Source organism: Podarcis gaigeae, assembly GCF_964106915.1.
Source record: "Podarcis gaigeae genome assembly, chromosome: 1".
Lineage (NCBI taxonomy): Eukaryota > Metazoa > Chordata > Lepidosauria > Squamata > Lacertidae > Podarcis > Podarcis gaigeae.
In genome coordinates, this window is record NC_139678.1 from 129851981 (window position 1) to 129877949 (window position 25969).

The 25969-nt window shown below is 43.1% G+C and overlaps 1 protein-coding gene across 2 annotated transcripts in view; it reads left to right on the forward strand.

Annotated features, from left to right (window-relative positions):
* Positions 1 to 25969, forward strand: part of PARD3B (par-3 family cell polarity regulator beta) — a 616930-nt gene that overhangs the window by 495104 nt on the left and 95857 nt on the right. For both annotated transcript variants that reach the window (XM_083705169.1, XM_083705170.1), the window contains one exon: positions 6681 to 6816. In XM_083705169.1, coding sequence (XP_083561295.1) covers positions 6681 to 6816 — 136 coding nt within the window. The remainder of the gene's footprint in view (positions 1 to 6680; positions 6817 to 25969) is intronic.

The window sequence follows — 25969 nt, forward strand, 5'->3', positions numbered from 1 at the left end:
CACAGGGCTCCCCACGCTGCGGATAGCAGCCTGCTGCCTGGCGGGTGGGGCCCGCTGAAGCAGAGTGCCCCGCGCGCCAGGCAGACATCAGCCAGCCCCACAAGCTCGGGGGACAGCAGGGAGGCGCAGGGCCACTATTCCGCTGTTCCTCGACCTGGTTCGGTTTCCCTGACCTGCTTTTGGGGGAGAAATAAAGGGAAATTTTCCCCCCTTTATTTCCCCCCCAAAATACTAGGTGCGTCCTATGGTCCAGTGCGCCCAATCGTGCGACAAATACAGTAACTTCATTCCAACATCTTTCTAACATTCATTAATTTTACAATATTTCTGTAGATAATCTTTAAATTTCTTCCAATCGTCTTCCACCGACTCTTCTCCCTGGTCTCGGATTCTGCCAGTCATTTCTGCCACCACTTCCCCATTCTTACAACTAGCAGGGGTTAGGCTTCTCGCTAACATGGGAGAGATTATTCCCCTGGCAGGTAGGCTGCTTTTGCTAGTGACATACAGATAGCAGCTCAATAATTTACCTCCCTGGGTGATATGAGCAAAAGGCCCATTTTACACACACACAAACACACACACACACACAATTTTTATTAATTTTTCTGTTTTACCATTTAAAGTACTCATTTTTACATCAGTATATCAGTGACTTCCCTTCTTCTCTTTCCATGGTTCATTTTGCGTATCATAAATCCCTGCGTATTTTACAAAAACTAAACCATTCAGTATTCCAGTATTACATCTGTCAAAACTTGTTTACGCTGTTGAATTTATCTTAATGCTGCCAACGTTTTCAAGTGTATACAATTTCCCCCCATATATTCCATAAACGTTTTCCAATCTTCTTTAAATGTTTGTTCTTCTTGTTCTCTTGTTCTATATGTTAAGTCTGCAAGCTGTGCATATTGTGTCAATTTAAGTTGCCATTCTTCTTTGGTTGGGACCTCGCTCGTTTTCCATTTTGGGGCTAACAAAACATGGGCCACAGTGTCCCCTTCTCCTTGTGCCCTCCATCTTTCCCAACATCAGGGTCTTTTCCAGGGAGTCTTCTCTTCTCATGAGGTGGCCAAAGTGGAGGGAGCCTCAGCTTCAGGATCTGTCCTTCCAGTGAGCACTCAGGGCTGATTTCCTTAAGAATGGAGAGGTTTGATCTCCTTGCAGTCCATGGGACTCTCAAGAGTCTCCTCCAGCACCATAATTCAAAAGCACCAATTCTTTGGTGATCAGCTTTCTTTATGGTCCAGCTTTCACTTCCATACATCACTACTGGGAAAACCATAGCTTTTACTATACGGACCTTTGTTGGCAAGGTGATGTCTCTACTTTTTAAGATGCTGTCTAGGTTTGTCATTGCTTTTCTCCCAAGAAGCAGGCGTCTTTTAATTTCGTGGCTGCTGTCACCATCTGCAATGATCATGGAGCCCAAGAAAGTAAAATCTCTCACTGCCTCCATTTCTTCCCCTTCTATTTGCCAGGAGGTGATGGGCCCAGTGGCCATGATCCTCGTGTGTTTTTTTTATATTGAGCTTCAGACCATATTTTGCGCTCACCTCTTTCACCCTCATTAAAAGGTTCTTTAATTCCTCCTCACTTAGTGGCATACATAAATAACCCTTTATTGACACCTGGGGATTTCATTCTGAATTATCCCCAACAAAAAGGACTCTGATTTTGGTTTGGGCGGGGAGTACTTTAAATCATTTTTTTCAATTCATTATGGATCATTTCCCAATACTCTTTTACCCTTTTACAAGTACACCATCCAATTTTAATTTTGAATTGGCTACAATAATTATCAGTGGATTGGCGGAGGTTTTGTTTTTTTTGTGTTGACAAACAACTTTTGGAGCATTTAATTCACATCTGGGCTAGAACACAGAACTGCATGGGGACTGCACAGTTTGTTCACTGGGTTTGGGGACTTAGACACCTTAGTTTTTGGACTGACTAGTTGAAGAATGAAAGTTTAACACCAGGACGAATCAAAGGCAATTCAGAAATAGTGACAGTGGTGGGTTCAATCATAGCCCATCCATTTTCCATTCCAAAACTGTAGTTTCAGGGCAGCCATAAAAGGAAAGGGATAATGCAGCTCTCTTTAACCATCTTACAATTTAAATGCTGATCACAAGTCTTATTGATGCATTCCAGCGAGATTCTTTATTGTATAAATTTTTTAAGTATTATTTTTGAAGTTGGCATAATTCTTTTATATTTCTATTTTAAGGTCTGATTTCTTTTCAGGACAATCATTTGTTCATCCTATGCAACTAAAAAAAAATACCCATCTTCTTCATTCCTTTGCTTTAGAATTGGTATCTGATCAAACCCATATTTTTAAATATGTGTATTTATAGTCAGATGGGAGAATAGGTTGCAGTCAAAGTATGATTTTTCTTGAAAATGTGAGAAAATGGTGGTCTTTTTTTTTAATATTGCCTTATCAGTTTCTTTTTTTTATTACTGATGACTTCATTCTGTTTGAATTCAATGCTCCGGTTTCTTTGGGGTAAACTAATAGATTATGTATGCGATATTTGCCTGGCCCTGATTGAATTCATCTGCTGAGTTTGAATGCGGTTCATATATTCATGTAATTGTCAGGAGCCAAGTTGAAATTCAGAACTCTTAAATGATTGGGCATCACAGTCATTTCTTTCGCATTACTATTTCTCTCCAGGGCTGTCTTAAGCATACCCGGTGCCATGGTGCAAAGATCCCTCCAGCGCCCCACCTCTGCACCCCCATTTCCCAGAGTTGCGTGTCGAGGTCCCCAAGCCACCCCCCAATAACTCACACATCACACATCAATTTTGGTTTGGGTTTTTGGCACGATTTTGGCCACAACTTTATTTAAATACATCCAAGTGAGTGGTTGCTTAGGCATTGGTTCCGACTATCTGTCCTTGCCCAGGGACAGAACTGACTTCCGGATTCTTTGCCTTAGTGAAAAGTGCTCTCCAGTGGCGTAGCGTGGGGGGTGCAGGGGGGGCCGTCTGCACCGGGCACAACATCTGGGGGTTAGGGTTAGGGGCGCAAATCCACGGGTTAGGGGGCGCAAATCCACGGGTTGGGGGGTGCAAATTACTTGCCTTGCCCCGGGTGCTGACAACCCACGCTATGTCACTGGTGCTCTCACTTACGGAAGTCAGGGCACCCAACTCTCACTGACACACTAAGTCCGCACTGCAAGCCTCCCCATTAACAAGGTTAAAAATAATTTTAAAGGGGTTAATTTGGCTGTGTTCAAAGCAAAAGGGACAACAAGCAAGTGGTAGGTTCTCTGCACAGAGAAGATGGAGAAATGCTATTGGGTGACAGAGATAAGGCGGAACTGCTCAACACCTACTTTGCCTCTGTTTTCATGCAAAAGGAAAGCAATGCCCAACCTGGTGGTAACAGAATAAATGATGTAAGGAGGGAGCGGCAGTTCCAATTTAGGAACAGAGGTGGTAAGGGAACACCTAGCTTCTTTAAAGGAATTCATACCTCCAGGGTCTGATTACCCAAGGGTAATCTCAGAGCCTCTGTCTGAGAATTCTTGGAGAACAGCTGAGGTCCCTGCAGATTGGTGGGGAAATGTTGTCCCCATCTTCAAAAACGGGGGGAAAGAAGACCCAGGTAACTACCACCCAGGGAGCTTGACATCAATACCAGGAAAGTTCCTTGTTGTTGTTGTTGTTGTTTAGTCATTTAGTCATGTCCGACTCTTTGTAACCCCATGGACCAGAGCACGCCAGGCACTTCTGCCTTCCACTGCCTCCAGCAGTTTGGTCAAAATCATGCTGGTAGCTTCGAGAACACTGTCCAACCATCTCGTCCTCTGTCGTCCCCTTCTCCTTGTGCCCTCCATCTTTCACAACACCAGGGTCTTTTCCAGGGAGTGTTCTCATGAGGTGGCCAAAGTATTGGAGCCTCAGCTTCACGATCCACTCAGGGCTTCCACTCGGGGCTGATTTCCTTAAGAATGGAGAGGTTTGATCTTCTTGCAGTCCATGGGACTCTCAAGAGTCTCCTCCAGCACCATAATTCAAAAGCATCAATTCTTCAGCGATCAGCCTTCTTTATGGTCCAGCTCTCACTTCCATACATCACTACGGGGAAAACCATAGCTTTAACAGGAAAGGTCCTAGAACAGATAATTCAGCAGTTGCTCTGTGAGCACTTAAAAAAGGACCCAGCCTGGGTTTCTCAAAGCAAGTCATGCCACACAAATTTCATTTCTTTTTTTAATGGAGTTACAAGCTTGTTGCATCAGGGGAATGCTGTGGAAATCGTTTATCTTGATTTCAGTAAGTCCCCCATGATACTCTTTCATGGAAGCTGGTAAAATGTAGGTTGAAAGAGATAACTATTGGATGGATTTGCAGCTGGTTGGCTGACTGAACCCAAAGAGTACTGATTAAAAGTTCCTTGTCATCCTGGAAGAAAGTGACAAGTGGGGTGTCTCAGGGTTCTGTTCTGGGCCCGTTGTTGTTCAACGTCTTTATAAATGACTTGAATGAATGAATTGAAGAGATGCTCATCAAATTTGCAGATGGCACCAAACTGGGAGGAGTAGCTAATGCCACAGAAGACAGAATTGGGATTCAAAATGACCTTAACAGATTGGAGAGCTGTGCCCAAACTAACAAAAGGAATTTCAATAGGGACAAATGTGAGGTTCTGCACTTAGGCAGGAAGAACCAGCTGCACGAATAGAAGACGGCGATCACCTGGCTTACTAGTAGTATATGTGAGAAGGATCTAGGGGTCTTGGTGGACCACAAGCTTAACATGAGGCAACAGTGTGTTGCAGCAGCAAAAAAAGCTAATGCTATTCTAGGCTGCATCAACAGACTTAGAGTGCCCAGATCAGGAGCTTGGTTTCCACAGTGTGCCTATATTATTTACCCAATGAGGTCTCATTCATCAAAAACTATTCCCTCTCCCTTGACATTTAATACCCACATTGGGCAGGCATGGGGAATGTATATATGGCATCCATAAACGTCGCTGTGAATCAAATGAGTTTAAGTATTTTTATATTTAAACCCGCATAAGACAGGAAATATAAATCTTAGCCAGCTAGCAGTATTCCCCACCACCCCGCATACACTTCCATTTCTTTCTTTACTTTATGCATCTAATGCAAGCTTAACATTACTGTAATTTAGAGGCTGATCATGCATCTCAAACATCACTGTCTCCTTCCTCCCACCCAACTATCTCTCAGCCCTTTCAACCACAGTGTTCTAACTGTGAACAAATTACTTCAGTAGCCAACCGAGCCATAGCAATCACTGCAGCCAAGCCGGAGAATTGTTTCATGGAAACACACTTTTCTTTTAAGTAGCAGGTTGAAAGTTAAGTTGTGGCAGGAACATTGCTCCTCTCCCCACCTCAGAGAGGAATAACTTGAACCCAGGTGTCTGCACAGGTTTCCAGATGTCTTGGGTGTAGGTGTTTCAGGGTGAGCTCTGCGGTGACCCAAAATAAACTTGCAATGTGGACAGACCCAAATAAATATTAACATGTTCCATTTCATTTGTTAAATATTTTGCTTTCTTGTGGCAAAGTACTGTTACATTGCAACAAGAATAAGACGAGCAATGATGTCAGCAACCGAGTTCAAATTGTAAACACCGAAGGAACGACAATAAACAGTAGTGACATTTGAATTGAATTCTTAAAACCTTAAAAGTCGAAACCTGGTCATAAATATAAGCACCAATTCTGTGAATTGGCCATATTCCCACTGTTATTTGTAGTACAATACTACTTATAATGTCATATTTTTTTTAAATTGCTTTCTGGTCATAGACCGTATTAAAGATATTTGATTTGCTTTCTTGAATTTGTGGCTTGGAGGCAAGGTGTAAACCAGGAGCCGGCAAAGTTTTTGTGGCTTGGGCCGGTTCACGGTCCCGCAGACGCCGCGGTGGGCCGGAATGCGTGCGCACACATGTGCAAATGCTATTTCCAGTGTGGAGGAGGCGTGTGCAGTTTCCCATTGGCTGCAGGAGCTTCCTGCAGCCAATGGGAAGCCGGCCAGCGTCACGGAAGGCGGTCCATAGGAGCTGACCGAGTGGGCGGCAGAAGTCCCTGAGTGGGTGGTGGGGGTCCATGGGCCGGTTAAACAACCCCCATGGGCTATTTGTGGCCCATGGGCCTTAGGCTGCCGACCCCTGGTGTAAACAGTGCAAGCAGGAGCCCTAACTAGCCTGCCTGTGCACATATCCAAAATGAAAGTTTTCACTACAACTTGAACTGAAAATGAATTCCACCTGGACTCTGTCATAGCTGTCAAGTGTCCCTTATTTGGTGGGACAGTTCCTTATCCCAGTGCCATGTCCCACTGCTGTCCCTTATTGATGTTGTCTCTTAAATAAGCTACTGAAGGTAATGGGGGCCTTTCTATGTCCAGCTGTCCTTTGTCAACAACAAATTGTTGCTGTTTTTTTGTGTTGAATATATGTTTTATGGTAATTTATGGACCTAATAGGTTTCTAAAGCCATTTGCACGCAACAAAATATGTATTTTATCAAAGTAATTGTTGGTCCCTTATTTTGGCTGCTGATCCCTTATTTTCGAGGCTGCTGGTCCCTTATTTTCAAATCTGTAAGTTGACAGCTATGGACCCTGTGCTTACATCTGCGATGTAAACTTATGCTACATTTTCTTCATTCTCCAGTGACCATCCACATGTTGGAACTGCAGATCGCATCCAGAAGTTACGGAAGGAGTACCATCAAGCAAGACGAGAAGGCTTACCTTTCTACGACGAAGAGGAGGGCAGAGGAAGGCCATCTGATTATGATCAGCACTGGGTAAGGTGCTCCCCCGAAGTCTAATAAATATACGTCGAGTATTATGGGGACAATGCACAAAAAAATAGTTGTGTTTCCCAAATAATTTATTGAGAAGTATATGTTGGCCAGCCTTGCAAATAAGCCCACATAAGTTACTAGCCTGTGAAAAAAATTAGTAGCCTACTGGGGGCTGGCAGAGTAGGGACAGAGAGTGCCATCCGTCCTTCGCCACCCTGTGACACTTTTCATAGCTCACAGTTTCTGCCTCCTTACGTGCTCACCTAGATGGGGCTGTTTGTACTTTGTTGTTGTTGTTGTTTAGTCATTTAGTCGTGTCCGACTCTTCGTGACCCCATGGACCAGAGCACGCCAGGCCCTCCTGTCTTTCACCGCCTCCCACAGTTTGGTAAAACTCATGCTGGTAGCTTCAAGAACACTGTCCAACCATCTCATCCTCTGTCATCCCCTTCTCCTTGTGCCCTCCATCTTTCCCAACATCAGGCTCTTTTCCAGGGAGTCTTCTCTTCTCATTAGGTGGCCAAAGTATTGGAGCCTCAGCTTCAGGATCTGTCCTTCCAGTGAGCACTCAGGGCTGATTTCCTTAAGAATTGATAGGTTTGATCTTCTTGCAGTCCATGGGACTCTCAAGAGTCTCCTCCAGACCATAATTCCAAAGCATCAATTCTTCGGCGATCAGCCTTTTTTATGGTCCCGCTCTCACTTCCATACATCACTACTGGGAAAACCAGTGTTGTTGTTTAGTCGATTAGTCGTGTCCGACTCTTTGTGACCCCATGGACTAGAGCATGCCAGGCACTCCTGTCTTCCACTGCCTCCCACAGTTTGGTCAAAGGGAAAACCATAGCTTTTACTATACAGAACTTTGTTGGCAAGCAGACAATTTATTTTTATCTGTGGCTTCTACAGAAGTGCTTAAATGCAAGGGTGATGTAGATTTTGGTAGCTAAGGAAGAACCAGAGCCACTATCCTATGGTCTAACAGTGAGCATGGCAACTGATATATTTCAGTTGCCGTTCCGTTCTTCAGTTGATTTCGTGTTCTGCTAGGCTAATTGAGATAGATTCATGTGATGGAATGAGGTACACATCCTCACCAGGGGTCTGCTGTGGTCATGAAACATCTTTTTTACCGCCTCCCCATCCCAACCCGTTCCTATATGTGCCAAGTTGCTACATGTTCATATGAAAGCAGGTTATGGCATTTGATTTCCTTTCTCCAGAATTATGATCAAGCCTCGCTTTCCCTCCCCAAGTTAATAACTGCTCTGTGAAAAGCTTGGGGCCTTTCAGGGATAAACTGGCCATTATGCTAAGTAAGCTATAAAGTGGAGTCCCTTTGATTGTGTAAGCAGAAATGAGTGTCTCTGCTTCTGTGCCCTGTGCTAGACTCTTAAATTCTCCCCAGTCTCAGACTACACTGGCTGTTTTCTTATCACGTGACAGAGGAGCGGAAATGACTGAAATTGTTAAAACAGTTTCCCCTGGTTTTTATGATGATACCTTAACACTGAAAGCTGTAAATACCTTCAGTGTATATAATACACCGTGGACTATTCTGCATTCTACGCCCAAGCATGTTGCCAAAACTAAAGCTGATTTAACATTAAGGCTGTCCTAAATGTCCACAATAAGGACACTGGTGGCGCTGTGGGTTAAACCACAGAGCCTAGGACTTGCCGATCGGAAGGTCAGCGGTTCGAATCCCCGCGACGGAGTGAGCTCCCGTTGCTCGGTCCCTGCTCCTGCCAACCTAGCAGTTCGAAAGCACGTCAAAGTGCAAGTAGATAAATAGGTACCGCTCCAGCGGGAAGTAAACGGGATTTCCGTGCACTGCTCTGGTTCGCCAGAAGCGGCTTAGTCATGCTGGCCACATGACCCGGAAGCTGTACGCCGGCTCCCTTGGCCAGTAAAGCAAGATGAGTGCCGCAACCCCACAGTCGGCCACAACTGGACCTAATGGTCAGGGGTCCCTTTACCTTCACCTTAAATGTCCACAAAGCAAATGACTTGCATGGAAAAGAGGCAGGGGGTGGATTTTGTGTGGCCATTTAACATTTGGGAAGTTTTTGCGTTTCTCATGGTTTTTGTGCTTTGGCTGCATTTTTTGAACCAATATATTGAATCCTTCTTGCTGGCAACATGACCCCAGCTGCTTACAGGGCATGCTGTAGCCAGATGATATCAAAATGTGACATAGCCAATAAGGTATGGTTGTGTGACATCACAATGCCAATTTGTTGTTGTTGTTGTTAATTTCTACCTCACCCATCTGGCTGGGTTTCCCCAGCCACTCTGGGCGGCTTTCAACAGAACATTAAAAACAGAATAAAACTTCAAACAATTAAAACTTTCCTAAACAGGGCTGCCTTCAGATGTCTTCTAAAAGTCAGGTAGTTGTTTATTTCCTTGACACCTGATGGGAGGGCGTTCCACAGGGCAGGCGCCACCACCGAGAAGGCCCTCTGCCTGGTTCCCTGTAACCTCACTTCTGAACCTCCAGAGTGGGCTGTTTTCAGCTTCTCTACCAAATTACCAAAAGAAGCAAAACTGTTTGCAAAAAAAACACCACTTCCTCGCCTTTCCTCATCCATTGATTTTGGTATCTATGCCATAATTTTCAGTGACGTTAGGTCAAATCCTCATAGACTGGAACTACATTGCATCAATATTTTGTATATTAACAAGGATTGAGGTGTCCCTTAAAATCATCTGTCTCTATCTGGAACATTTTGTGATCTCTTTAACATGCCGCTTCTGTACAAATACTTTGTGCTATCTTTTTAGTACAGTGGTACCTTGGGTTACAGACGCTTCAGGTTACAGACACTTCAGGTTACAAACTCTGCTAACCCAGAAATAGTACCTCAGGTTAAGAACTTTGCTTCAGGTTGAGAACAGAAATCGCATGGTGGCGGCGGCAGCAGCAGGATGCCCCATTAGCTAAAGTGGTACCTCAGGTTGAGAACAGTTTCAGGTTAAGAACGAACCTCCAGAACGAATTAAGTTCTTAACCCGAGGTACCACTGTAGATTCTTCTACCTTATGAATTAGAGCAGTTTTGGAATATCCGTGTTTTGTAAGTCAAGCTGTATCTTCAGGTGAGGGGTGTTTGATGTATTATGGTATTTTAATATTTTGTTGGAAGCCACCCAGAGTGGCTAGGGAAGCCCAGCCAGATGGGCGGGGTATAAATAAATTATTATTATTATTATTACTATTATTACTGAATTTCCAGATGTAACAAATACAGTCTAATGGGGGTCTGGCGAGAAAGGTTGCTGCTAGGATGGGGGTGAGGTTTGTGCTCTGGAGCTGTGGAATGGGGAAACCTTAGGCTAGTTAACATACAAATCCAAACAAATAAATTTGATAGGAATATGGATTCTTCATCAAATAAACAACCTCAGTGGATTACTGAAGAGGCCAAAGTGGACACAAAGAATAATCCAGTCCATCGGAGTGTCCTGGGAGACCACCTTCCCTTCTTAGAATTCCATGGTTTCGTTGTTTACAGCTTGTTCCTTACTCTCTGATGATATTGTTACAACCTTATCTTACGGAGCTGCGTTAGGATTTGACATTGAATGGCCGCCATGCTACACTAAAGGCAAAGTTGCTTTAATCCAACTCTGTGGATCTGAACAAAAGTGCTCTTTGTTTCACATCTCTTCTATGTCAAGTCAGTACTGTGCTAGCTAATCTCTCAACAAAATGGACTTGTTAAGTTGTCCTTTCATCTAAGCTGTAGCTCAGTTTGTTTGCTTTGTCGGACACAATTTATTTTGTAAAGCAGCAAGAGGCCTGCTCTCACACTAGTAGGTAGTTTTGTACCCTGGCAGTCCAAATTCTGTATCAATAAAAGCTGGACTTGCTTAACTTATGCAAAGTAAAAGAAACATCTTGGTGGATTTCAGTGTTCAGGGAGGTTCTATAAGCTCTCCCACAGTGGAATACCAGTCAAATATATAACTCTGTATAACTGAAAAAAAAAAAGCCAAATACAGTATAATAATAATAATAATAGTAGTAATAATAATAATAATAATTTTGTCCCCCGCTCATCTGGCTGAGTTTCCCTAGCCACTCTGGGCAGCTTCCAACAAAGATTAAAATGTCACACATTAAAAACTTCCCTGAACAGGGCTGCCTTCAGATGTCTTCTAAATGTCAGGTAGTTGTTTATTTCCTTGACATCTGGTGGGAGGGTGTTCCACAGGGCAGGTGCCACTACCGAGAAGGCCCTCTGCCTGGTTCCCTGTAGCTTTGCTTCTCGCAGTGAGGGAACCGCCAGAAGGCCCTTGGTACTGGACCTCAGCGTTGGGGCAGAACAATGGGGTGGAGATGCTCCTTCAGGTATACTGGGCCGAGGCTGTTTATAATAGAACAGATGGCTATCCAACTAGGAAGCTATGTCAAAAATCAGTATTGTCCATTATGCATCACTAAACCTATCCTGCGGTATCTTAATTCCTGTTTCCCTGGACCAGAATCCCTGCCTAATGCAAAAAATCTGGGTTATTAGTCGAGAGAGAGCATGTCACAGCACCCTAGACCTCCCCTCCAAGTCAACAACTGGGGTTACAAACAAGGCTCCAGACTTTCATGATCTGAATTGTGATGCCTTGGGGGGTGGGTTTCTTTACCCCTGTAACCTCTAGCCTAGACAGCATCTTAAAAAGTAGAGACATCACCTTGCCAACAAAGGTCCATATAGTAAAAGCTATGCTTTCCCCAGTAGTGATGTATGGAAGTGAATGCTGGACCATAAAGAAGGCTGATCGCCAAAGAATTGATGCTTTTGAATTATGGTGCTGGAGGAGACGCTTGAGAGTCCCATGGACTACAAGAAGAACAAACCTATCCATTTTTAAGGAAATCAGCCCTGAGTGCTCACTGGAAGGACAGATCCTGAAGCTGAGGCTCCAACTCATGAGAAGAGAAGACTCCCTGGAAAAGACCCTGATGTTGGGAAAGATGGTGCAAGGAGAAGGGGACGACAGAGGACGAGATGGTTGGACAGTGTTCTTGAAGCTACCAACATGAGTTTGACCAAACTGCGGGAGGCAGTGGAAGACAGGAGGGCCTGGCGTGCTCTGGTCCATGGGGTCACGAAGAGTCGGACACGACTAAATGACTAAACAACAACAAGCCTTGCTGCTAATTGTCTGCACAATATATTATTGACTCTTATTTCAAACTGCAGGGGGGGGGGTTACCATACCCAGGTCTTGCTTCTCTCCTTCCTCTTTCCATTTGTTGGTGTTTCTTGCAGAACATCGAGTCCAAGAAAGAGTTAGGATGAACGCAATAGCTAGCTCACTGCATAGTGACTTTTTGTAGGTTCTAACAGAGATATTCTTGTTAGGATTTCTGCTGAATAAATCAGTTTAACGTACTCCTGATGAAGTCAACCTTATTTGGCAAATATACGTTTTAGTGCTTAGGTGGGTTTTTTTGAAAAAGAAAACTATTCACCAAACGACGCTCGTAAATAACATGCCTGTGCTCCCAGGGTAGATGTTTAAAGAATAATTGATGTCCCAGCAAATAATCCCGGACTTGGTCAATGAACCTTTGGGAGCAGGCTGAGGATTCCCATTTCTTATCAAACCTTGAAGGGCTTTATTACCTTGCTGAGGGAGCTCAGACCTGCGGCCCCATATAGTCTCCAAAGCCTCACAAAGGTCTCTTCTGGGTAATCCTCTTTAAGCCATTTCTATTAGGTGTAATACCCTAAGATTACTGATTCCCAAGGCGACATGTTTTTTGAGAGGAGAAGTTGTTAATCAAAGCACCCAAGATAGCTTTAAAGCTCTCAGTCCCTCGGATTAATATCAGGCGTCTCAAGACTCTTTCCATTTCTCATTCAAATGCATTTGTGCTAACATTAACTCGGCGGCTCGTAACGCAAGGAGGCTGGCCGGGAATCACAGTAGCCCAACTTCACTGGCAAAAAAAAATAATTCATGCATTGCATTAATTCTTGAGCATAAACTGCCCAGCTTCTCTGTAATGGTTCTAGGGGTTGCTTGTGCGTAAATCGTCGCCACACCTGGCTGGGTCGCCTGAGTGAACCCTTTCTGTTCGGACAGCCACTCACCCGTGGCTGTCTCAATCGCTGGCAGAATCCATCAGTGGGCATTTCTTGAACTTCTTCCAGCAAAGAAGCTCTTTGGCGCCTAGTCTCCTCCTACTCTCTCTGCGCGAAAGCCTTCTGCACAGGGAGGGTGTGGGCAGCGGAGGACCCATGCTCTCCCCGCTGGTCTCTGGTGAGGAGTCCTGGAGCCTCCTCTCCGATTCCCCCATCTGCCCCCCTTCTCCACTGGTGCTACGCTGATTTCCTTCCACAGAAGATGGGCTGCTTCTCTCCCTCCCGTGACGCTCTCCGGAACCCCTCTGGAGCCCTCCCTCTCCCTCTGGCTCCGATGGCAGTTCCCTGACATTCACCACTCCACTCCATAAACTGCCCAGCTTCTCCCAACTGTGATTGTGAATTTGTTTGGGAGCGTGTCGTATGAAAAATTAAGAGGATCACAAACATGCTCTGGAAAGAGAGAGAATTCCACAGATTCACAGAGTTGGAAGGGATTCAGCCCAAAGTCCTCCAGTGCAGAAAACAAACTCTGCCCCTGGAGACCCAGGTAGCCTCAGCGGCTAGAAGAATCGCCTTGTGTGTGACAGCTATGGCTATTCCTGGACTGGCAGAATTTGACCACAGTAAAGGTCCATATAGGGATGCGGGTGGCGCTGTGGGTTAAAGCCTCAGTGCCTAGGACTTGCCGATCATCAGGTCGGCGGTTCGAATCCCCGCGGCGGGGTGCGCTCCCGTTGCTCGGTCCCAGCGCCTGCCAACCTAGCAGTTCGAAAGCACCCCCGGGTGCAAGTAGATAAATAGGGACTGCTTAGTAGCGGGAAGGTAAACGGCGTTTCCGTGTGCTGCGCTGGCTCGCCAGATGCAGCTTGTCATGCTGGCCACGTGACCCGGAAGTGCCTGCGGACAGCGCTGGCTCCCAGCCTATAGAGTGAGATGAGCGCACAACCCTAGAGTCTGGCAAGACTGGCCCGTACGGGCAGGGGTACCTTTACCTTTACCTTAAAGGTCCATATAGTAAAAGCTATGGTTTTCCCAGTAGTGATGTATGGAAGTGAGAGCTGGACCATAAAGAAGGCTAATTGCCGAAGAATTGATGCTTTTGAATTATGGTGCTGGAGGAGACTCTTGAGAGTCCCATGGACTGCAAGAAGATCAAACCTCTCCATTCTGAAGGAAATCAGCCCTGAGTGCTCACTGGAAGGACAGATCCTGAAGCTGAGACTCCAATACTTTGGCCACCTCATGAGAACACTCCCTGGAAAAGACCCTGATGTTGGGAAAGATGGAGGGCAGAAGGAGAAGGGGATGACAGAGGATGAGATGGTTGGATAGTGTTCTCGAAGCTATTACCATGAGTTTCACCAAACTGCGGGAGGCAGTGGAAGACAGGAGTGCCTGGCATGCTCTGGTCCATGGGGTCATGAAGAGTTGGACATGACTAAACGACTCAACAACAACAACATTGGTGACTTCAGGGCTGGATTGCTGCAGTGCGCTCTGTGTGGAGCCTCCCATATGCTTGGTTAGTGCAGAATGCTGCAACGTGATTGCCGGCAGGGAGGACACCCTGCCAGCATACAGCACCCCTGCTGGGTGGTGGTTGGGGGTCGTGCATTTGCCTGCAGGATAAATCGAGGTGCATATACCATAGTTTTCCATGTATAAGACGAGGTTATTTCTGATTAATGTATGTTGAAAATTTTGGTTCGTCTTATACATGGAATGTTGCACAGATGGAACTGGGTTTTTTATTTTTTAAAAAATAATTTTTATTAAGTTTCTTGCAGATATAACACATATCACAACAAAAGAAAAACAGGGGGAGGGAAGACAAGATCACAAATATAAACAAAAAAGAGAATAAAAACAAGGTAAATACCTAAACAACCTAAACACCTAAACAACACAAATTAATTATTTAGACTTCTAACCTCATAAACATCTTTTGGGCTTCCTCTGAGCCTTCGCATCTGAATTTCCTTGTAATTAAAATGTAGCAGTTTTCTGACATCATTTTTTAAAAACACAATATTCCAATTAAAATAAAATTTCTTAACTTTCCTTAAAGTTCTAAACCTTATTTATTTAATTAACTCTTAATTTAATCCTAGGCCTATTTTGGTACTTTCAAGTAATTTCTAATCTTTAATATCACAGTATTTATTCAAATAGTCCTTAAATTTCTTCCACTCTTCTTGGTATTCCTCTTCTTTTTGGTCACGGATTCTTCAAGTAAAGCCAGCCAGCTCCATATATTCCATCATTTTCATCTGCCATTCTTCCACAGTTGGTAGTTCTTGTGTTTTCCATTTCTTGGCTATTAAAATTCGAGCCGCAGTTGTGGCATACAAAAATAACTTTACATCTTTCTTGGGCAGTTCAGAACCTATTATTCCAAGGAAAAAGGTCTCTGGTTTTTTTTATAAATGTATATTTCAACATTTTTAAAAAATTCATTATAAATCTTTTCCCAGAAGTCTCTCACCTTGGAACATGGCTCTGGGGATTTTTTTTTTCTGCGACCAGGACATTGTCTTCGGCGATAGGGCGGTTGATTGTTGGCTGGGTCAAAGGCTGCTGTTGATTGGCCACTTCAGCGACATTTTGGCTGGTGATTGGGGGCTGCTTTTTGCGACCATCTGATTGGTACGTTTGGCAATGAGTGTGATTGAGACTTTCTTGTGGGGGAGAGGTTTTCTGCAATCTCCCCCAAAAAACTGTGGGCCATCCTTCCCCCCTCAACAACTCTGGGCTATTTCCCCCTGTTTTCTTAGTTTTAAGTCCCCAAAACTAGGGGGCGTCTTATACACGATGGCATGTTATACACGGGTAAATACACAAAATCCCTTAACAGCTTAGGACTAAGTTATTTGCAGGATCGCGTTTCCCCAAACGTGCCAGCTTGGCTGCTTTAATCTACAGAACTGGCTCTGTTGCAGGTCCACCTGATAATCATTCCATCATCGTAAGAAATAAATCTTCCAGTGTGGTGGCATCTAATAAATATTGGAACTCCTTGTCGGTTGACTTCAGCCAGGTGCCTTTGCTGTGCTTCTTTTGGTGCCTGTTTAAATGGGTTAAACCACAGAGCCTAGGACTTGCCGATCAGAAGGTTGGCGGTTCGAATCCCCGCGATGGGGTGAGCTCCCGTTGCTCGGTCCCTGTACCTGCCCACCTAGCAGTTTGAAAGCATGCCAAAGTGCAAGTAGATAAATAGGTACTGCTCCGGCAGGAAGGTAAACAGCGCTTCTGTGTGCTGCTCTGGTTCGCCAGAAGCGTCTTAGTCATGCTGGCCACATGACCCAGAAGCTGTACGCCAGCTCCCTCGGCCAGTAAAGCGAGATGAGCGCCGCAACCCCAGAGTCGGTCACGACTGGACCTAATGGTCAGGGGTCCCTTTACCTTTACTAAAACATTTTTGTTTAGGCAAGCCTATTCAGACATATACGATTTACATGCTGTTGTTGTTGTTGTTGTTGTTGTTGTTGTTGTTTTCAATAATTTAGTATTTTAAAATATCTGTTTTTTAACTGTTTTTATCCATAATTCCATTATATCTTTTCTTAGTGACTTTCATACAATCGAGCGGTATATAAATTTTGTTGGTTAGTTGGGAAGCACTGTGAGATACAGGAAAGGGAACTATCTGACATTTCCAAAACTAAACTGCTTCCTGTCCCAGAGCAAAGTCCTTCATTTTTGAAGAAAGCCCCTTCCTCCTGTTTAGCGAAATCCCCCTTAGTTTCTGGTCTAGACCAAAAGTTAAATCTTTTTAGTAGATCTATTTCTAGGCTATACCACTTCAAACTGCATGTGGTGTCCCATGTATACAGTGGAACCTTGGTTTCTGAACGCTTCAGAAGTCGAACGTTTCGGTTTTCAAACACCGACAACCCGGAAGTGAACGCTTCCATTTTCGAACGCGCCTCAGAAGTCGAACGGCTTCCGAGGCACATTTCTCTATATTTTTTTCAATGGATTTTGCCAACTGGAAATTGCACCTCGGTTGTCAAACGTTTCGAAAGTCAAACCGTCTTCCAGAACGGATTACATTCGACAGCCAAGGTTCCACTGTATATGAGATAATTTGCAGACAAGTAGTCCACAGTTACGGGATGCAATTGGCGCTGTTGGTTAAACCACAGAGCCTAGGACTTGCCGATCAGAAGGTCGGCAGTTCGAATCCCCGCGACGTGGTGAGCTCCCGTTGCTCTGTCCCTGCTCCTGCCAACCTAGCAGTTCGAAAGCACATTAAAGTGCAAGTAGATAAATAGATACCGCTCCGGCGGGAAGGTAAACGACGTTTCCGTGTGCTGCTCTGGTTCACCAGAAGCGGCTTAGTCATGCTGGCCACATGACTCAGAAGCTGTACGCCGGCTCCCTCGGCCAATAAAGTGAGATGAGCACCGCAACCCCAGAGTCGGTCACGACTGAATCTAATGGTCAGGGGTCCCTTTACCCTTTACCTTTAGTCCACAGTTACAGTTTGAAGTAATACAGTTCAGGGCGTTTCAACTCAGGATCTTTCTTTACACATATAGACAATAAAATTCCTTTATCTGCTCCCCGCCCTCCACTTTTGAGGATTGGAACAGAAACTTGCCTGTGGCAACTCTGGGCTGCCATCTGTTCCTCATTACTCATCGTAGACCTTTCTGTTGGTACCCAACATTCCTCCTGTCAGACTTCCTACCTGCCTGGACTAAAGGCACAAGTTTCCTTTTTTTATATAAGATATTTATTAAAGTCTTACAAAGAGAAAAAAGTTACAGAATAAAAAAGAAGAAAAAAGAAAAATACAAAAAGTACAAAAATACATAGAAAAAAATGCAAAATACAGAAAAAATAAATAGAAAACAGTTAAAAACAAATCAATCTTTTCATATCTTAAATTTCATTTACTTATTTCCCTCACCTCCTCACACCTCCCTTTTTTGTATTCCAGTTCACATGGTTAATTCAGCAAATCCTTACCATCTTTGTTTTTATCTTAATTCTATATCTTAACGTATTATAACTTTATATTTTCATCCTTTATCAATCCATTTTTACATATTCTTTTTAACCTTGTTGCTAAGGCCACTTCATTTCAATCCGACATCATTTTAACATTCATTAATTTTACAGTGTTTCTGCAAATAGTCTTTGAGTTTCTTCTAATCTTCTTCCACCAACTCTTCTCCCTGGTCCTGGATTCTGCTAGTCATTTCCGCCAGTTCCATATAGTCTATCACTTTTGTCTGCCATTCGTCCAGGGTGGGTAGATCTTGTGTCTTAAAGGCACAAGTTTCCAACACAACATCCCATTTCTGGCCTCTCTCTATATATAGATATATACAGTGGAACCTCGGGTTACGTACCGTCCTCCTTACGAACGCTTTGGGTAACGAGCTCTGCTAACCTGGAAGTAGGTGTTCTGGGTAGCAAACCTTGCCCCAGGATTCGAGCAGAAGTCACGTTCTAGCGGCGTGGCGGCAGCAGGAGACCCCATTAGCGAAAGTGCGCCTCAGGTTATGAACGGTTTTGGGTTAAGAATGGACCTCCAAAATGAATTAAGTTCATAAACAGAGGTACCACTGTATATATATTGTTTTATTTAATTCATTAAATTTATATACTGCCTTTCCTCTGCAGATCTCAGAGAGGTTCGCAAAATAAAAATGCAACATAAAAGTACAAAATACATGAGAGAAACAAGAACAAAACGCACACAAACCAAGAAAAAGAAAACCTCAATACTCCCCTTCCCCTGAACACCTTCCCAGGGGTGGACTTTGCTAATCTTTGGTAATACAGTCATACTTCGAGTTACAGATTCTTCAGGTTGTTTTTTTTTGGGTTACAGAATGCTGAAACCCAGAAGTACTGGAACGGGTTACTTCTGGGTTTCGGTGGTTGCGCATGCGCAGAAGCACCGAGTTGCAACCCACGTGTGCGCAGATGCGCCGCTGCGGGTTGCGAACGTGCATCCCACACGGATCACGTTCGCAACCCGAGCGTCCACTGTATGGCAGCCTGAGTGAGGCCAAAATTGGGTGCCCCCAAATGGAACTTCTCAAATATGGATCTTCTAAATTTTGCATGCCCTCGGCAGTGAAACTGAATTTTGCACTGACTTGATTCAAGTTTTGCACTAACATGAGTCATTGAGCTACGGGCCGCTGGGAACATCCTTGCAAATGTTTTTTTCTCTGCTGGTGCTGCATCCAGCTGCAACCCAAAATTTAGACCCTGCTTCATGCTGCCTTTGCATGGATAGTATATTTCCCCTTCCCATGTGGTCAAGAATATCTAGCCTAGACCATGATCGCTACCAGACAGGCTACTTACGACCAGCTTTTCCTCCCTGGGAACAGGGACTGAGCAACAGCTGACTTGTTTCCTATAAGAGAAGAGAAAAGGCTAATTCCATAATTGTGATTAAATTGAAAACTTACTGCAGCTCCACATCGTTCCAAGTCTTTGTTCTGAAGAAGGCACATAATGCTGAGACAAGAGGAAATCCTGCTGTTAAAAAGGTTTTTCCCTTTCCCTGTATAGGGTATTCACTTGGGAGGAATGCAGCTGGTGACCCCCTCTTATGTACAGTTAATGCTAGATGGGTTCTCCCTGTGTTTCTTGTCAGTTAGCCATGCTAGCTAAGCCAGCTTTCCTTTATAATACGTCCTGCTAATGTATAGCAGCTGCCGTATTATTCACCGTTCACTATCTAACTGAGTGTTCAGTTTGGATGACATCTGTCATGAGTTCGCAGGCTGAGAACAGTTCCTCTTTCGAATGCATTGATGTATACCGGTTGTGTACGTGTGGACACACAAATAAAACAAGTGTGTGTCTGGGCAAGCGCCCAAGGATAAAGCTGATGTTAGCAAGTGGCCTTTTGCTGACGACGTAATGGGGCAGAGCTTTTGACAGAGGCGTTTCTAACCATCCCCTTTTTAAGAACGTGTTGAGAAAAGCAGCTTTATAAAAGGAAAAGGTCATCTGTGATTCTTCCCTAGATTCCATTCCCGCCATACTACAGTGGCTTAAGAACCTCCCAGCATCACCTCGTAGCAAGTCGGCCTTAAGAGCATAAACAGGAATGGAGCAAATTGTTTTACAATTTAGAATACTCATTTTTACATCCTTAGTATATCAGTGACTTCCCTTCTTCTCTTTCCATGGTTCCTTTTGCATATCATAAATCCCTGCGTATTTTACAAAAACTAAACCAGTATTCCATTATTACATCCATCAAAACTTATTTACGCTGTTGAATTTGTCTTCATGCTGCCAACGTTTTCAAGTGTACACAATTTCCCCCCATATAATCAATAAACGTTTTCCAATCTTCCCTAAACGTATGTTCTTCTTGTTCTCTTATTCTATATGTTAAGTCTGCAAGCTGCGCATATTCTGTCAGCTTAAGTTGTCAATCTTCTTTGGTTGGGACCTCGCTCATTTTCCATTTGGGGGCTAACAAAACACGGGCCTCAGTAGTGGCATACTTAAATAACCATTTATTGACACCTGGGAATTTCAGTCTGAGTTATCCCCCAACAAAAAGGACTCTGGTTTTGTTTTTGTTTTTTGGGAAAGTACTTTTAAACTTTTTTTCCAATTCATTATGAATTGTTTCCCAGTACTCTTTTATCCTTTTACCATTCAAAAAAAAGGAATGGATCAATTTGCAGTTTTTTGTGTAATGCAATGTTAGTTGTTACTGTATGTTGCATTTTGTTTTTGTTTTTAAATAATTTTTTATTAAGGTTTTTGCGTTACAAAATAGAAAAAGAAAAGAAAGAAAAAAGAAGAAGTACAAAATAAGAATTGTTAAAAACAATCAATCTTCTCATTATATTATTTTTCATTTACTTGTTTCTCGGACCTCCTCATACCTCCCTTTTTTGTATTCCAATTCTATATATTAGCTCAGCAATCTCTTTCCCTCTTTATTCTACCCAAATCTTTAATCTTAAATTATTACAACCTTGAATTTTTACTTATAGAAACCCATTTTTTCATATTCTTTTAAACCATTACAGCTAGAAACCACTTAATTTCAATCCAAAATTATTCTAAGATTCATTAATTTTGCAGTGTCTCTGTAGATAGTCTTTAAATTTCTTCCAGTCTTCTTCCACTGACTCTTCTCCCTGATCTCGGATCCTGCCGGTCATTTCCGCCAATTCCATGTAATCCATCACCTTTGTAATGGGAAAAGGGGGCTGCTCGTGCGTAAGTGTTTAAAGCCTCCAAGCTTTACCATCAGTTCCTAAACTTTCCCAGTCCGAGGAGCCATGGGTGCGTGGCTACCTCAATCGCTGGCAGAATCCGTCAGTGGGCGTTTCCGGAATTTACTCCAACATAAGAGTTCCTTGACGGAAACTCTTCTTCTGGATTCTCTGCGTGACAGTTTCCTCCGTGGAGTGGGCGTCCCCAGCGGAGGTCCTGAGCCCTCCCCACTATTCTCACTGGAAACATCTTGGAGCCCTTCCTCCGATTGAGTTTCTGCAGGAACTCTCCCTCTCCCCCTACTGGTTCCTTCCTCTGCATCCGAAGGTCTCCTAGCCTCCTTGAGCCCTTCCACCACCTGACTCTCCGATGGCAGTTCCCTGACAACCTTCATCTGCCATTCTTCCAGAATGGATAGATCTTGTGTCTTCCAATATTTTGCAATAAGTATTCTTGCTGCTGTTGTGGCGTACATAAAGAAAGTTCTATCCTTCTTTAACACCGATTGGTCAACTATGCCTAGAAGAAAGGCCTCTGGTTTCAATTCATTATATATCGTCCCCCAGAAAGCCTTAATCCTTGAGCACGTCCACCAAAGGTGAAAGAATGTGCCTTCATTTTCTTTACATTTCCAACATTTATTATCGGGCAAATGATAAATTTTTGCAAGCTTGACTGGGGTCATGTACCACCTGTAAATCATTTTCATAATATTCTCTCTTAAGGCATTACATGCCGTAAATTTCATACCGGTGTTCCACAACTGTTCCCAGTCAGCAAACATAATATTGTGTCCAACATCTTGTGCCCATTTAATCATGACAGATTTCACCGTTTCATCCTGAGTATTCCATTTCAACAGCAAGCTATACATCCTTGACAAATTCTTAGTTTTGGGTTCTAACAATACTGTTTCTAATTTTGATTTTTCCACCTGGAAGCCAATTTTCTTGTCCAAATTATATGCCTCCATTATCTGATAGTAATGGAGCCAGTCTCACACTTTGTTCTTTAGTTCTTCCAAATCCAAAATGTTCTTCCAAATCCAAAAATGTTCTTCCAAATCCAAAATGTCTGTGTTTTCGAGAAGTAGCCATTCTTTCAACCAGCAGAAGGCTGCTGATTCATAATAAAGTTTAAAGTCTGGCAGGGCAAATCCACCTCTTTCCTTTGCATCCGTTAATATTTTAAATTTTATTCGAGGCTTCTTGCCCTGCCAGACAAATCTTGAAATATCTCTCTGCCACTTCTTAAAACAATCCATCTTGTCCACAATTTGCAATGCCTGAAACAAAAACAACATTCTAGGCAATACATTCATTTTTATAGCAGCGATACGGCCCAGCAAAGAAAGTTTCAAATTTGACCATATTTCTAAGTCTTTTTTCACTTCACCCCAGCATTTTTCATAGTTATCTTTAAATAAATTCCCATTTTTTCCTGTCATATTGATCCCCAAGTATTTAACTTTCTTGACCACTGTTAAACCTGTCATGTTCTGAAACCTCTCTCTCTCAATTTGTGTTAAATTTTTCTCTAAAACCTTGGTTTTTGACTTATTCAATTTAAACCCAGCGACCTGACCAAATTCTTGAATCAGTTCTGAAACCCTTTTAGTACTAGATTCTGGCTCCTGTAACGTCAATACTAAGTCATCTGCAAATGCTCTCAGTTTGTACTGTCTGGCTCCGACCTGTATACCTTTAACCAACTGGTCCCTTCTGATCATGTTCAGCAAAACCTCCAGTGTATGTTGCATTTTGTATTGTGGTTCGACTTTTGTTTTTGATGTTGTACTGTTAGCAGTGGCGTAGCGTGGGTTGTCAGCAAGGCAAGTAATTTGCGCCCCCTAACCCGTGGATTTGCGCCCCCTAACCCTAACCCCCAGATGTTGCGGCCGGTGCGGCCGGCCCCCCCTGCACCCCCCACGCTACGCCACTGACTGTTAGCTGCCCTGGACTCTTACGAGAGGAAAGGCGGGGTCTAAGAAATCATACCCGCCAACATTTCTCCGATGAAAAAGGAATATCCTATTCCATAATCATAATCATAGTAATTTTATTTATTTATACCCTGCCCATTTAACCGGGTTGCCCCAGCTACTCTGGGCAGCTTCCAACATATATAAAAACATGATAAAACATTAAACAACTTCCCTATGCAGGGCTGCCTTCAGATGTCTTCTAAAGGTTGTATAGTTTCTCATCTTCGAGGCTTTGGGGTCGCCTACTTCCAAACACTCCAACATTGGTGGTGTGGGAGCAGGTTTCCAGTCTAGCCGCCTGAGAAACAGTTTCTATTCAAATGCGATTTTGGTTTTAAACGCAGTGCATGGTAGTCTCTATGGGAGTATATTGTATTTAATTATGGGGTATCAGAGATTTTATGGGGCTAACCAGGCTGGGATAGCAGGCTTGTTGGTTTCTGAATGTCTGATGTAGATTTTCAATTTCGTTGTTCTGTACAGGACAATGACAATAAAGATTATCGTATCATATTTCTCCAATGAAAATAGGGACGTCCTAAAGAAAAGCGTGACATTCTGGATCAAATCAGAAACCGGGACGGCTGCTGTAAATCTGTGACTGTCCCTGGAAAATAGGGACACTTGGAGGGTCTGAAGAAATAACAACAACCACAACAATAACTAGTGGAACTGATCATTGTTTGGAAGTCAGGCCAAACATATCATTTCAAACAAGCAACAATTTCTTTGTCTTCCTGGTGTTCTGCAATTCTCTTTCTTACACAGCGATTGTATAGTTGTTGCTTTTTGTTACTGCTATGGACTCAATGGTTTTCTCCCTGTGTTGTTGTTGTTGTTTAGTCGTTTAGTCGTATCCGACTCTTTGTCACCCCATGGACCAGAGCACGCCTGGCACTCCTGTCTTCCACTGCCTCCCGCAGTTTGGTCAAACTCATGTTTGTAGCTTCGAGAACACTATCCAACCATCTCGTCCTCTGTCATCCCCTTCTCCTTGTGCCCTCCATCTTTCCCAACATCAGGGTCTTTTCCAGGGAGTCTTCTCTTCTCATGAGGTGGCCAAAGTCTTGGAGCCTCAGCTTCACGATCTGTCCTTCCAGTGAGCACTCAGGGCTGATTTCCTTCAGAATGGAGAGGTTTGAACTTCTTGCAGTCCATGGGACTCTCCCTGTACCACTCCATTATTCCCACCCTTCTGTTGTGTCTTGGCTTCCTCCCCAGTTGTCTTTCAGCAAGGAAGGAAAGTTTTGGAATGCTGGCCATGCATTTTTGCCCATGCACAGAACGAAATTCCCTACATCTCTGTGGGGGAGGGGAAAATGTTCATCCCTTTCAAGATGGTTCTTGTTATTGCTTTATTCTGCAGGAGCTCATCAGCCTAAAACTCAGAAGAAAATAACTTTTTGCTCCTTGGAGCAACATAAAAAATATTTTATAACTCAAAAGGATCACACCAGCGCAAAATAAAAAGTTGAACACTGTAATTTTTTTTGATTACTAAATAAATAAATCTTGCTTGCTTGGAAGAAGAAAATGGCTTTTTTTCAGTTTCAGGATTTTTTTAAAAAAAATTATTTTAAAGCTTTCTTACTGCAGGAGTGCCTCACCACTCTAGCTCAAAATAAAAACACAACAAATTAAATATAAAGTACACATCATTATTTGAAAAGACCCAGCTTCCTTAGAAAGTAGAGAGAGAAAATATTTATTCTGTTGAGGTTGCTTTCGTGTTTTCTGATGTGCAACGTTAATGCACAAATTCTGGATTTATTTATTTATTTTTGAAAAAGAACTTCAGGTTTTGATATAATCAGTGCCACCCTAGTTAGAATTCTGGTTAGAATTATTGAATATTCTGGTTAGAATTATTGAATATTCAGATCAGGACTGAAATCTGCTTATTTTTACTCAGATTACTTTGTAACGCAGAACCTGCCGCCTTCACTCCTGGACTGCTTGTACTTTCTCAGCGTGAGGAGAAATTATAGACTCCTGTATCATTTGTACCATATCTGGATTATTAATGTATTTTAGTTAACCTTTTTTGGTCCATCTCTGCAGCTAAAAGCAGGCAAGGCTGTAGTTATAAAAGTAATACTTGCTTTTTTAAAACAATCAAAAAACCAAGACAGGTTCCCAGATAATAATAAAAAAATACATCTACTTATGACTATACTAGCCTGGTATCAATAGGTTTTGTATATTGTTCTCTGTAATAATTTAAGCCAGCCTTTGGTCTCCACTTTGTGAAAATCCTTTGAAGTCAAACACAGATTTTCCTATTAATCTCAGTGTACTTCCACAAACAGAAAGAAAATTACAGGAAATTGAGAGTATATTGGGGCCTTGGTATATTTGGGCATTCTTTGCTTCTGCTAAGAAAGGCATTCTAAGCTGAGGAAAGTATTGTTGTCATGGTCCTGTTGAAACTGTGTACTTGCTGAAACAGTGCCGGATTTATGTATAAGCTAAACAAGCTATTAAAGGGGGAAAACAAACTGGATGTACATTCCAAAATATAAGTTAAAAAAAAACAAATAAAATGCACACAGCAACAGTGTTTTGTGTTGTGTAGGCTCCTATGATGTAAGTCATGGGCCCCGCCTGCTATCCTGCTCCCTAAAATATCACTGGTTTGCTCATTTCTGTATATAGGGTACCTACATTCTGAATGGACTGGTTGCATGGGAACATGTGCAAATGGCTTGAGATACCTATTAGGTTCATAAATTGCCATATAGCATATACCCAACACAAAAAGTGACAATTTGTTGTTGACAAAGGACAGTTGGACATATAAAAGGCCCCATTACCTTCAGTAGCTTAGGGCCTCATCAAACCTAAATCCGGCCATG